The sequence below is a fragment of the Cynocephalus volans genome, chromosome 17 (genome assembly GCF_027409185.1).
Source record: "Cynocephalus volans isolate mCynVol1 chromosome 17, mCynVol1.pri, whole genome shotgun sequence".
Lineage (NCBI taxonomy): Eukaryota > Metazoa > Chordata > Mammalia > Dermoptera > Cynocephalidae > Cynocephalus > Cynocephalus volans.
Window position 1 is genome coordinate 8,651,305 of NC_084476.1, and position 13,970 is coordinate 8,665,274.

The following is a 13,970-nucleotide window of genomic DNA, read 5'->3' on the forward strand; positions in this document are numbered from 1 at the left end:
GGATTTGAACACAGGTCCCAAGTGGCCTGGTTCAGTTCTCAAAAATTCCGAGATACTGGAAGCTCTCCTGTCCACGACTGTTTCAGAACGACTTAGAGATGGGGTCCCTTTAGGAAGAGCCCTCCTCCAAGCTGGTCTGGTGGGGATCTACGAACCCACACCCTGGACACAGGTTCCCAGCCTATGGGAGGTGGGTCAGGAAGGACAAGGACATATTCAGAGTGCACAGGGGGGAAGGGTGGGGGACATCAAGCACCCACTGCCTCACTCCTCTCCGCCCGGCTCCCCGGCTCCTGGTTCCTGTGTGTTTTGTTCGAGTGGGGATGAAGACTCACTGCTACCGGATGGCAGGACAAAAAAGAGCTGTAAACAGCTGGGGTTTGCTCACCCACGTGTGCAGGCTCTTTTGTCAGAAGGGGACTACTGTCTTGGGGACAGGGGACCAGAGAAAGCCCTTGTGGTGTAGGGTTGACACAGGGTAGAACACATGATAGCAGCCGCCAGGCACGTGCTCGCTCTTGGCCCTGCCCCAGACAAGGAAACACTGAACGAGGTTCTGGAATGGCAATGGTGGCAGGGAGGGCACAGGGATGCTCCCCTCCTTCTGGCCCCCAGGCCACTTCTCAGGCCCAGGAAGAGGCAGTCTGCCTGGACTCAGGGCAAAGGGCCTGGGAAGCTGACCTGGGCCTCTCAGTTCACAGGGCAGCCACTGCAGAGCAGGCTCTTCTGGGCCCATCTCCAAAATCTCATCTGCCTTGACAAAACCAAAAAATAAATAGTGTGACTTTTCACGCCACCTGGAATTCCTGGCCCCAAGACCAGAGGCACAAGCCTCTCTCTACCCTACACCCTGGTGCCCATGCAAAGGGCACTTTCTGCCCGGCCGGGGCTGGCAGCAGCACAGCGACGATCTCTGGCCGTGTGGCCCCCAGGCAGCAGACCCTCTAGGGTCCTGGTTGAGGGGCTGGCTTGGCCCTTTGGTCCACCATGTTTGTTAAAATTAAAATAAGAAAAAAAAAGGCTCCACGTGGTGACTTGGGTCTGTAGAGGTCTCTGCTTCGTCCCTCTGTCCATCATTCTGTCCATCCTACAAGGCATCATGCAGGCCAGATCTGGAGGCTGGACCCTGCTACACCCACCAGTCACTGCAGCTTCGTCCCCAGCTTGCGTTGTCTGTTTCTGCAAAATGGGGTGGGGGTCGGATGTGGGGATGCCTGGTGTTCAGTGTCCCCTCCCCATCTGTAGTTCCAACAAAATGGACCAGTGACACCCTCAGAAGCCACAGTGATTGACACGAGCTCATAGCTCCTGGCCTGGGATTGAGACCTAGAGAGGGGCAATCTCGCAGGCTAGGCTTCTACCATAATGTCTCAGCTCTGGAGTCCAGGAAGTACAGCCAGGAGATTGGGGTGGGCATGGGGGCCAGGACGAGATGACAGAGGCAAGAGAGACCTGGCTGGATTCCAACTAATTATGGGAGTTCCCTTGACCGACAAGCCAGCACAAGCAGGTCTGTCATCCTCAACCAAAACAGAACTACAAAAAGGTACTGAGCTCTCTATTCAGAGGTATGTTAGCAAAGGTATGAGAAATACTGATGGAGGTAAGAAAGGGGATTTGAGCAGCTGGTTTGGGGTGTGGTCATGTCCACGACGGGCCCAGGAACATGAGGGAAGCAGAGATAATCACCTCCATTTTCTAAAGGGGCTGATTGAGCTCAGAAAGGAGAATGGGGCTTGTCTAGGGTCCCCATTAAAATCTAGAAACTTGACTGTGGCCAACAAGGCCCTGTGTCATCTGGCCCCAGCCTCCTCCCACATCCCTCCCCTGGCTCCCCAGGCTCCAGCCACGCCAGCCTGTCCGGTGGACTCACCAAACTTAATTTGCCTCAGGAGTTACATGTGCTATTCCCTCTGCTGAGAACTCTCTCTGCCAGCCCCCAACTTCAACAGGTCCACTCCCCGCAGGCCACGCCCACTCCCACAGCAGGTTCCTGTCACAAGCTCTCCAGCCTCTGCACTGCGCTCCACGGTACTGACCACACAGGCAGGCGCATTGTTCCTGGTGTCTCCCCTGCCTGGGGAGTACCATGAGGGTGGGGCTGCGCAGTCTCACTCTGTGCTCACCCCCAGCACACAGTCTGGCACAGGGCAGATGAGCACTGAGATTTTGGCAAATGAAGGCAGGTGAGGGAACAGCTGGGAAGGGTGGAGTAAAGGCAGGGCTGGCCACTCCGGGAGGCAGGTGCAGAGCTCAGTGGGGACAGCTGGGACCTTCCTGCCATTAATGGGATTGCCCTACCCTAACCCCCTCAAATCCCCTTTCCTCATGGATCCCAGGCTTTAGCTTTAAGCTTGTTAGGATAATTTGGACCTTGATGCACTAAACACATTTCCTGGCTGCTGGGATGCCCCACCCTGCCCTGCCCCACACGTCCTCTCGCCCCTCCTCCAAAAACCTCCCAGGCTTCTTCTAGAGCCTGATCCCACCTCAGCTCCCCTCTGAACCCAGGGAGGAACCAGCTCCCCCCCACCACCCCCACAGGCACCCCATCGAGGATTTGAGGTGAGTGGAAGAGCACGAGTCAGGAGACTCCAAAGCCTAGCTCTGCCCTGACTTGCTGTGCAATGCAGGCTGGCCCTCAACTCAATGTGCCTCGCTTTACCCAGCTATAAGAAAGTGTCTGGACTAAACAACCTCAAGGGATGTACACACTTAGGAACCCTGAGAATCTCAGCTGCCCAGCTTTCTGGTTCTGGGCAGCAGAGGTTAAAAGCACAGGCTCTGAGCCAGACGGCTTGGATTCAGGACCCAGCTACCCCACCTACTATCTGTAAGATCTCAGGCAAGAGACTTCCCTTCTTCTCTCTGAGCCTCAGTTTTCTCATCTGTAAAATGGGGGTCCTAAGGGGAGTCAATGAGGCAATGCAAGAAAAGTGCTTAGATCAGTACCTGGCTTTTGGCAGTGGCTTCCCTGGGCTGTGCCCCCCTGAGCCAGGATCTAGTGACTGCTGTCCCCTTAACTCACCTGGCTTCTGCCCGGGTTACTGTGTACTCAAACCAGAGTACATTGGGAATGAGGCTCGTGTCTCGGATTAGGAAGAACTCGGAGATAGGCCTGGAGAGACAGACACCCAGAAGGCCAGGGCCACATCAGGGCACGGGCTGTCACCAAGCCAGATGCCCCATCGGTGCCTGAGCTGGCACTGCCTAGAGTCTTTGCCTGGCCTGCCACCCCAGAGCCATTGAGAGACCCAGTCGTGTCACCTGCGTCATCTCAGACAGACGCACTGCCCCATGGTACACACAGCTCCGCAGGGCTCAGGCTGCTTTCTAAGTCCCTGAGAGCCTAGGTGAGGACAGAGGCCTAAGGAAAGCCCTGCTGCTGTGTCCCTGCAGCAAACCTCGGGGGAGGAAGCCAGGCAAGTGGGGCCTGCAGCCTGCCACTGGAGGCCTGGGCACTGGCGCTGGGACCAGGACACCCACAACTGCCCAGTGATGGCCCCACCCACAGGAGGGGCAGGGGCCACAGTGCCCGGGAAGGCAGGAGGGGCAGGAGGCAGTTACCAGGCTGCTATCCTGGGGAACAGCGGGGTGAGGACTTCCTGGGTGAAGATGAACCAGGCAATGGCCATGAGGCTTCCAGCGACGCCCCCATAGAGCACTTGGCTCCAGGTGTGGTACAGCAGGTAGACCCTGGGTCAAGGCCAGAAGGGAAGTTTGTGAGAGCCAGCCAGAGACAGGCCTGCACAGTCCCCCATGCCCAAGTGCCAGCTTCCCAGGGACCTGTGCACGCACACGTGGAAACACACACAGATAAGACAGAGACTCCCAGGAACACAGCCTCAGATCTACGTCTAGAGGAAGTGGGGCCTTGAATCCCAACAGCTGCTCCCCCGTCCCTAGAATGGAAGGGAGGGTTCAGCTGGGATTTTCCTCCCTCCCATCCAGCTCTTGAACTCTGAGTCTGTCTGCAATTGGCTCCTCCAGGACAGTGAGAACATGGAGGTGTCGTCCCCAGACTCTTGGGCTCAGCCAAGACTCGGCTAGAAGGGGAAGCTGGAGCCCTGTTGCTTTAAAACTGGGATCCTTGCTCTACAGGCTCTGGGACTAGGGTCCACAATGGGTTCCAACAGGGACTAAGAATCCAGGAGCTGACTGGTTAGCTCAGTTGGTTACAGCATCACCTTGTAACACCAAGGTCAAGGGCTTAGATCCCCATACCGGCCAGCTGCCAAAAAAAAAAGAATCCAGCAGGACCCCAAGTGGGCAGCGTGCAGGGCAGGGGCTCTCCTTCCCTCCATACCTGCTGTAGGAGACTAGAAAGGCCGCAGTGAGGAGCCCCAGGGAGAGCACGTGCCTCCACAGCAGGTCCAGGAACCTGGCATTGTTCGTTTGGTGCATTCTGAGAAAACAGGGCTGTCAGACAGTCTCAGGCCACAGCTTAGAGCCCAGGCCTCCCAAACAGCTCCTGGCCCCCTCCAAATGCTCCCTGGGCACGTTGGCTGCAGCTCCTCCCACCTCAAGGGGTGTCCAAAGGGCTAGTAGTGAGTCCTAGGCACAGCTCAGCCTGGGCCAGTTCAGGGCCACCCAGGCCAGGGCAGAAGCTCACCTTAAATACAGGAAAAGGAAGGAATAGACAGAGAAGAACCACATGAATTGGGAATGGCTGGAGGGCATCCCATACTTGGTGCCCACTGCTGCGTGGGGGCCTGGAAGAGAGGAGACCAGGCACCGTGGGAGGATGCAGGCCTCCCAGCAGCACCCCGACTGGGGGACCCCATGTCCTCACAGCCTGCGCCCTACCTCCACAGGGCCGTGGCTCCTGGACAACGTGTTTGATCAGCCAGTTGACCCCTTCATTCAGTGCCAGGCCCCCGAGGAATGAGATCTGCCAGGAAGACATGCAGTGAGCTGGGCCTCTGTGCACTTGCTGCGTGCCACCTAGTCCCAAAGACTATGGTCTCTGCCCAAACTTCCCAGCCGCACTGGTGAACAACCTGGAACCATCCAGGAGGCCCCACACACTTCAAGACAGGGGAGGCATGGAAGTGAAGGCACAGAGCCTGGGATAAGGGGCAGACAGGCTTCCCCATGGTACAGGCTGGAGGCACTGGGAGCAGTGGAGGGGACAGGAAGGGAAAGACTCACCGTGTGCAGCTCCCGCTTAAATACGATGAGGGTCACAAAACCAACGATGACAAATACAGGGCTGAGGCTCAGGTAGGCAAGGAGGTGGCCAGAGAGATCACCTGGGGGAGAGAGAGGAGAACGGGATGAGGACAGAGCAAGGCATCAGAAGGGCCAGCCCGGGCCGGCCCGTGGCTCACTCAGGAGAGTGCGGTGCTAATAACACCAAGGCCCCGGGTTCGGATCCCATATACGGATGGCCGGTTCGCTCACTGGGTGAGCGTGGTGCTGACCACACCAAGTCAAGTGTTAAGATCCCCTTACCGGTCATCTTTTAAAAATAAAAAAAAAAAAAAAAGAAGGGCCAGCCCCCTGCAAGTGAGACCAAACTCCAGCAAGTCAAGTAGGGCCTGGCCCATAAAGGGGGTCCCTGCAGGGCCTGGAGCACAGGGACAGGCAACTTTGGATGTCTCAGTTTACCAGCTGACCATATCAACCAACTCAGTCATGGGTATAATGTGACCGTGTCTATTACTGATCACTAAAGCTCAAACATCATGAGTTTAAAATAGGTGCCTTCACTGTCCCCGTTCTATAGATGAAGAAACCGAGTCCCAGAGGGGTTATGTGACTCACCCAAAGTCACACAGCTAGAAAGTGGTGGGATCTGGCCTAATATCTAAGTCTCTGGCCTAGTCCAGATACTACACCCATTACCCCACCAAAGCAGGAATTTGAACCAGCTTAGTCTGACTCCAGAGCTGGGGCTCTATACCAGAGAGGCTGCCCAGTGGGCACACAGGAGCTTCTGTGACACAGTGCTGTGCTGGGGCTGCCCCAGCTGAGCTCCGGGCCTCCAGGGAGTTCTGATATTCTCTGGACACCAGAGACTTGGGTCCACACTGAAAACTCCAACAGGGACCCAGCCCGATATGGCTGCTTACTGCAGTAACAGCTTATCGCTGCTTCTCCACAGGCAAGAAATTGGCTACCTATCGACTACCTGTTTTTTATACTCCTAACAGGCCTGTGATGGAGGCACATTGAAGACCACTGGACCCTTTTGAGAGATGGGAACACTGAAGCCTAAGGACGAGAGTCACTTTCCCCCTTGCCCAAGGGCAGGGCTGAGGCCGAGTCCAAAGACCACCCTCACCATTTGAGATCAGGAAGCTATGTGGCCACTCTGGGGTCTGAGGGCACAGTTCAGTTCCTGCGATAGCTCTTGCTGGCTGCATGAACTTAGGCCAGGACTTCACCTCCCTGAGCCTCAGCTCTCTTGCCTGTGCAACGGGAATATTAGAGCCTACCTCCTTCGGCTGTGTGAGACTTGATGAGATGGGGCCTGGGAGACACCCAGCTTGGTCCCTGGCACTAGGCACACTTCCATGTTGGGGCTCACGCAGAGGTTGGGAGAACCCAGTGTGGGAAATGGCCCACACCCCCAGCCTGGCCTCACACATGCAGCAGGAAAGGTGCCCACCAAGGCTGAGCCCAGACTCCAGGCCTGAAGAGATGGCCGCACACACACCTGGCTTCATCTGCACCTACCCAGCATAGGGCTGGCTTGGAGTTGGCCTGAGAGAATGGGGCAGCAACATATGCTCAAGTGCTGGTGCTGCCACAGTCCTGCTGGGTGACCTGGGTGAATCCCTTCCCTTTTCTGGGCCTCTGTCTCCCCATCCAGCCCCAGGATACTGGGTCTTTCCACTACCCAGCTGACACCCACAGCACTGGGCTGTGAGGACAGGGAGTAGCTGGTGCCCCAAAACCTTTGGCCACCTCCACATCATGACCCACAGCTGGTGCTACCCTCAGGCCTTTCTGTAGATGCTACCAGGGACTCTGGCCTCGCCACTCTCTGATCCAAGACCCTCCATGGCTCCCAAGTCCCTTAGGATAAGTCCCCCTCAGCCCAGATCAACTGGCCCTGCACAGGCCTGGCCCTGCTTCCCTCTCACCCTCTGCTCCAGTTCCAGGGACTGAACTCTAGTTCCCTGAACGCACCATGCTCTGGCCTACTTCTGGACCTTTGCACAGTTCACCCCACCTGGGATGCTGTCTGGGTTAACGCAACAAAAATAAATTAAGTACCCACCTGATAGAGCTTGGATGTGTTGCCCCCCAAAACTCATGCGGAAATCTGATCCCCAGTGTGGCAATGTTGGAAACTGATTGAGTCATGGGGGCAGGTCCCTCATGAATAGAGTAATGCTCTCCCTAGGTGGGGGGATTAATGAGTGAGTTCTTGCTCTATTAGTTCCCACGAGAGCTGGTTGTTTAAAAGACCCTGGCACCTCTACTCTCTCTTGCTTCCTCTCGCTATGTGATCTGCTTGTACCGCTGGCTGCCTGCCGCTTTCCACCAAGAGTAGAAGCAGCCTGAGGCCCGTGCCAGATGCAGCTGTCCCAGAATCATAAGCCAAATAAACCTCTGCTCTTTATAAATTACCCAGTCTCAGGTATTTCTGTTATAGCAACACAAATGGACTAACACACCATCCCAGTGGCAAAAAAAGACAGATGTGTCCCTGCCATTGCAGAGCTCTCAGTCTGGTGGTGAAATGTATAATCGGGACATGGTTCATGATCCTCTGGTCAGTGTAGATATTGGGCCAATGTCTGTCTCTTCCTTCTACACTGCAGGCTCCATGAGAGTAGAAAAGGGTCTCTTTACACCCCACTCTGTCCCCTAAGACCAGCACAGTGCCTGGCACTTAACTGGGCTCAAAAGCTACATTAAATGAACAGATGAGGGCTGAGCCCGTGGCGCACTCGGTAGCGTGCTGCGCTAGCAGCGCGGCGACGCTCCCGCCGCCGCGGGTTCAGATCCTATATAAGGATGAGCGGTGCACTCCCTGGCTGAGCGCCGGTCACGGAAAAAAAAAAAAAAAAAAAAAGAACAGATGAAAGAAGCAAGATTCAGTTTGATGAATGATACACAGATGCGCAGAAGCGTTCACAGGGGACTAGACCTCGCCAGATGCTCCCAGGCTCAGGCAGGTACCTCATCAAACCTGCACCATGCTGCTTACAACTGCCAGTTTCCTTCTCACTTGTTGGTTTGTGAGCAATCCCAGAAGCCATAAAGGTGCTGAGGACTTAGCCAAGTCCCTCCCCTTCTCTGGGCCTTGGTTTCCCTACTATAAAATAGAGGTTTTTCACAGTGCAGGAGTGCAGGGACATATCAGGCCTGTTCACCATTCTAAACCCAGAGCCAGCCCAGGGGCTAGCACTCAGGAGGTGTTCAGTGGATACTGGCTTGAATGAATGAATGGATGGATGGTGGGCAGGAAAGCAGGTAGGGCCCAGCACCTGGCAGGAATGCCCTACTCTCTGTATAACCCAGAACACCCAGTGCCAAAGTTCTCTGGCACCCAGCCCTGGGGCCCTCAGCAGGGCCAGGTTCTCACATCACTGCCTAAGATATCAGAATGAGCAGGCCCTTCCTGGGAAGGGTCCTGGGAAGGCAGGGTAGCATTACTTGCAAGTATTTACTGAATGTTTACTGTGTAAACGCTCAGCACTTCTCATGCCTCCTGTTATTTGACTCTTACATCATCACCACAAAGTAGGCACTGTAATTAGTCCCACTTTACAGATGAAGTAACTGAGGCACCAGGAGGTACTTGCACAAGGCCTCAGCCTGAACTGGAGCCCAGATACGTCTGACCCCAAGGCCCAAGCTCTGCACCACTCTTTTAGACCGCGTCCAGAACTGTCGCTAATGGACTTTCCAACTGGAAAACCCTGGTTTTCAAGAGGAGTGTCTGCTGGGAAGCTCTGGAAGTCAAGCTCCTGGGGGGCTGCTTGGCTTCTCACCAAATCCCCTCTTGTTGTGCAGCCATGCCCTGCTTAGGGCGTGGCACAAGTACTCAAAAGCCTGACCTCGGCTTGCACACTCGCTGCAACGGGGAGCTCTTTCTCTTACAAGCAGCCCAAAGCACCGTTTGAAGGAAACAGGCACTCCCTGCACGCCGGGGGTGCGGCCTCCCCGGCTCAGGGCAGGGAGGGGAAGAAGGGCCAAGGTCCAAGCCAATGATCCTTTCCCGCTCCACACAGACCCCCGCCCCATTACAGCCCACCCCCGCCCCGGGACCCAGGGGAGCACCCCGGCCGCGCAGCCGCAGAGCACGCGAGCGGGCGGCTCATAGTTTCGCCCAGCTCATCCCCGCACCACTGCGCCTGCGCGGCGCGCGCGCCGGCCGAGCCCCTCCATGGTTCACTATTTGACAGTTCCCAGCCCGGTCCCCCAGCGCCCTCCGCGGGCTCGCGCGGGCCGGAGCGCCCAAGCCTGAGGAGCCGGCCCCAGGAAGGCGTCCTCGGAGCCGGGGCCACCTTTTACCTGTAGGATACTCGACGTGGGTGAGGGTCACCGGCCGCCATGAAGCGGGGAGCGAGCACTGTCCGTCCGCTGCCATCTTACCCGGAGACCGGGCTTCTCCGAGCAGCCAATGAGGAACCAGGGGGGCGGTGGTCCCGACCTATCACGCCGGGGAGGCGCCGCGCACCCAATCGGAGGCCGATACAGGTAGTGGCGCAGCCATTCAGCGAGCTGTCTGTGGGGCTGGCCCGAGCGGCGAATCAGAGAGCGGGGCCCCTAGGAGCCCGCGAGTTGGCCCAGCCAGCACCCAATCCGGAGCGAGCGCAGGTAGGGGCCTGGCCAATCAGGGAAAGGGAGGGTTCCGGCACAGAACAGAGAGCAGGACAGCCAATCAGAAGGTGAGACTGGCTCAAAGTGTGGGCAGGACGGACCAATCATGCGCTAGCTTGGGGGGCGTGTTGAACTTTGGTGGGAGCTTTGGTTCGGCTGGGACCTGCGCCCGTCAGAGCGCGCGCTCGAGTCGAAGAGGTGGCCTCGGTACAACGGGGGCTGAACCGACCCACTTTTAGTTATGAGTAAACTGAGGCCAGAGACCCCGAGGGACTGACATTTTCCCCTGCCCTTTGCTGACAGGCGAAAGGCAAGTCACACAAGGCAGACGACCTTTCCGCCCGGGGGCAGGGCGCACGCTTTACAGGATGGACGCTTACTTGAGGTTAAGGCCTCCTTCCTCCTTGCATTCAACAAAGACATTGATTCTGTCACATTTGTGCTACTTAACGAGGCTTCTGGGGGCATTTTAAACAAGAAGTCGGTTTTCCACCTACCCCTCATTTTTCCCAAAACATTCCTTCGTACGCAGCCATACCATCCCACCCACCTCTCCCTCTCTTACCGCCACTGTCTCTCCAGCTAGACTGAACTACAGTCCAGGTAAGGTGCCCGGCCCCTCTTGTCTCCTAGAGTTTGCATCTGCTGTTCCGCTGCCTGAAATGCACCTCCGCTCCTGCCCCACTTCGCCTGGCCAAGTCTGGCTCAAGTGTCCTTTCTCAGAAGTTTCCACGACCAAGAGAGGGGCCTCCACTGGGTTCCCACGTTTGCACCTTCTTTCCTGCCTCAGCCCTGACCACTCTGGACTGTAATCGGTTCCTTGTCTGTCTCTCCCAGTGAGCATTGCTCATGGAGCACGTCATGGAGCACCGAGATCAACTTGTAGAAAACGCAGATTCCTAGGTCCCACCGGGGCCTCGGTTGATCCAGTAGGTCCGAGCCTTTGTGTCTGCATTCTTATGTGCTCTGGAGGTTCTGATACAGGTGGTTGCAACTATTGCTCAAGAAGCTCCGGGTAGCATAAGTTCAGGGCCTGGTACATCCCTCAGCCTGGCCCAGGCCGGACCTAGAACAATTGTCTGATAAATGGCATAAGCACTTGTGACATGAAGGGAGAATAAACCAGGGAGCCTCACTGACCAGAGCGGCTTGCTGTGTGAATCGGCCAAGCAGCTGGAGCCAGGACCATGGGATGGCCTGAGTACTTGGGGGAGATGGTGACTCAGAACCCACCAGAGAGCCAGGAAGACCCCCTGACCCCACCTCAGCTGTGCTCACTCCCAGCCCGGTTTGTCTGGGTCACTCGCCCTGAGTTTCCTCAGGCACTGCCATTATTAGCCTCTGAGAAGCAGGAGGTGTGAGGAGTGGGCCATGAGTTTCCCAGAATAGTTCCCTGGGACAGGGCAGCCAGCCCAGGTCTAGGTTGCACTGCCCCCTCCCAAATAGGCCCAGAGAGGCAAAGTCCCTGAAACACAGGCTGTCAGACTTTCACCTCATGGAGAGAGTTCTCAAGGAAGTGAGGATGAGGAACTGCAAAATGAGCGGGAGTTATCCAGGGTGGGGTTTTCCTGGCAGAGAGAACAGCATAAGCACGTGTCCTGAGGCAGGGTGAGGTGGGCAAGAGAGGGGGGTGAGGCGCTGGGGAGGGGAGGTCGCAGGGGCCTAGCCCCTCCAAGCTTTGAGGGCATTGTTGGTGGTGAGGACAGAGGGGAGCTCTGAAGGATGATGATGGTTTAGTTTTGTTTTTGTTTTTTTAATTAAAATATAACATTCATACAGAAAATTCTAGAAATCAAGCTGGATGTAGTTTCACAACCTAAACACTAAATCAAGAACCAGGACCCCAGGAGCCCCTGACACCACCTCTAGTCACCCCGGGTGTCTTCTAACTTCTATCACCACCCATTAGGTTTGTCTGGGTTTTGTACTTTCTGTAAGCAGAATCCTACAGTGTGTTTTTGTGTGTGGCTTCTTTCACTCAGCATTATGGTTGTGAGTTATCCGTGCTGTGGCCTCTCGTTGCTGTGTGGTGTTCCACAGTGTGAACATGCCATAGCTTACTTCCTATTTTTTTTTTAAGATGAACGGTAAGGGGATCTTAACCCTTGACTTGGTGCTGTCAGCACCACGCTCTCCCAAGTGAGCCACGGGCCGGCCCTCCATTCTACTCATGATGGACATTTGGGGTGTTTCCAGGTTTGGGTGCTACAAATACTGTACAAATACTGCTGCTGCGAACATCTTGTGCACATGTCTGGTGTACCCATGGATGCAGTTCTGATGTAGATGTGCCTAGGTGCCATTGCTGGATCCCATGAGATGGCAGAGATGACACAGACCTGCTGTGTGGATGAGGGACTGGCAGTGCAGACATGGATGCTGAGGAGACCCACAGGAGGCTGTGGGAGCCTCCTGTTCCCTCCCCCTGAGCAGAGGGTCAGACCAGCGATGTTCCTGATGTTGCTCTGAGCATCCTGGGAGGTCTCCATCCTTAGTCCCTCCTGTTATCTTCACAACAGCCCTGCAAGCTCTTCATGCTCCCCATTTTTGCTGAGGTCAGTAAGGCTCAGAGTGTTCAGCCATTCACCAGTCACCTGGCTGGTATGAGGCAGGGTTTGAATCCAGGTCTGCCTGATGGGCAGGGCCAGGTTCAGAATAACCTACAACCTCCTCCCACTGCCTAGATGAGTCCTCGGACAAGCCCTGAGACCCAGGCTTTTCCAGAGCCCCTGCTGTCCCAAGCAGGGTCTGGCCTTTCACCTCTGGCCTCTTCTCTGGCAGAGAGTTCACAGACAGGGTGGCTCTGAGATCAGAGGCACAAAATCTAATTGCAAACACTGGTTTGTTCTCAAAGTCTCAGCAAGCCCTGAAGAAACTTCCTCTCTTTGGGCCTGTTTGCCTGAAATGTGGTAGATGCTGCCCTTTAGGTTAGAGGTTCATTCATTCATTTCAGAAAGTGTTTGACTTCGTCATCAGTGTCAGACCATGTATGGGTGTCAGGATGAAGAGAAAACACAACCAGCTAGGCCCTCCCTTCACCAAACTTTCATTCCAGTAGAGGTTGTAGTACTTCTGGATCCCAAAGATGCCAGGCAGCAAGACAAGTGGTCTCAAACTAGAAGTGACAGTTGACAGTTTGGGTCGTCAGAACCTCTGAGGGGAGCCATGCATTGTCTCTTAGAAGGTTCTAGGGTAGTGGGGGGTGGGAATAAAGGTCCTGGAAAGCAGGGCCTGAGGTTCCACACACCATGGAGCCACGTCCCAGACAGAATGGTCAGGCTCATCCCCTGGGCTGCGAGGTCCCCTGGTTTGTGGCAGTTGCTGATTTCCATGGTGTAAATATTCTCTCCTAGGGTCACTTTCAAGCTACCACCATGACATTACTCAACAGTGTGCTGGGAAGAGATGTACACAGTCAGCTCTCAAAAGCCAGGGTGGTGTTCAGTTGGTTAGAGTGCGGTGCTGCAGCACACTCCATCGCTGCCTTGCAGTGCCTACAGCACTGCTTGGCACATAGTAGGTGCACAATAAACACATGGTAAACAAATGATTGTTCTTCAACTGTCCTGTCACATTTGTGTGTACGTCCTGGAAGCCACTTACATCACAGCTCATTGAGCACATCACAGGCCAAAGACTCACCGCTATGAGACTTGCCCACCATTGAATGCATCCTTGCAGCCACAGGAGGATCAGCTGGGGATGCCAGCAGAATCCCCATGGCTGCTCATGACCCAACAGAAATACAAACAACTCCAAGGTAAGGGGCATGGGGCAGTGGACGGAGCTGGGGTTGGGGTTCCAAAGACCTGGGTGTCCATCCTGAGGCTGCCATGGACTTGTTGTGTGCACTGAGGCAGTCCCCCTTACCTATCTCGCCTTTCATCAACAGGGGACTGGTCTGTTATCTACTGTTTTGTAACCACCACCCCAACACCTAGTGCTTAAAGCCATCACTGTTCTATGCTCAAGTGCTGCACTTTTGGCTGGGCTCAGCTGGGCAGCTCTGCAGAGGTCACTCATGCAGCTCTCGACTCAGCTGGGCCTGTGGGGTCCAGGAGGGCCCCGCTTGAGTCTGGCCATGAGCTGGGGCTCCTGGCAAGTTGCCTCTGTTCTCTACATGGCCTCCCCAGCAGAGACCAGGTGGCTTGAGTGGCAGTAGCTATTTTCCAAGAGCACAGGTCCCA

At 55.6% G+C, this 13,970-nt stretch overlaps 1 protein-coding gene across 1 annotated transcript; it reads right to left on the bottom strand.

Moving 5' to 3' along the window:
* Nucleotides 1-666: 666 nt before the first annotated feature.
* Nucleotides 667-9,550, bottom strand: DOLPP1 (dolichyldiphosphatase 1). Its single transcript, XM_063082274.1, has 8 exons — nt 9,475-9,550; nt 5,152-5,252; nt 4,807-4,891; nt 4,613-4,712; nt 4,307-4,405; nt 3,568-3,696; nt 3,029-3,118; nt 667-1,179 (listed from the first exon to the last, which is right to left on the bottom strand). The coding sequence occupies exons 1-8, from the start codon at nt 9,548-9,550 to the stop codon at nt 1,143-1,145; spliced, it is 717 nt and encodes a 238-aa protein (XP_062938344.1). The 3' UTR covers nt 667-1,142.
* Nucleotides 9,551-13,970: the final 4,420 nt, after the last annotated feature.

Excerpts from the sequence above, each read along its gene's own strand:
- DOLPP1 (XM_063082274.1), bottom strand. The coding sequence starts at position 9,550 with ATGGCAGCGGACGGACAGTGCTCGCTCCCCGCTTCATGGCGGCCGGTG. Across the intron at positions 4,406-4,612 it reads TTCCTTTTCCTGTATTTAAG|AATGCACCAAACGAACAATG; the intron begins GTGAGCTTCTGC and ends CTGTTTTCTCAG. Across the intron at positions 3,119-3,567 it reads TTCCCCAGGATAGCAGCCTG|GCCTATCTCCGAGTTCTTCC; the intron begins GTAACTGCCTCC and ends CTGTCTCTCCAG.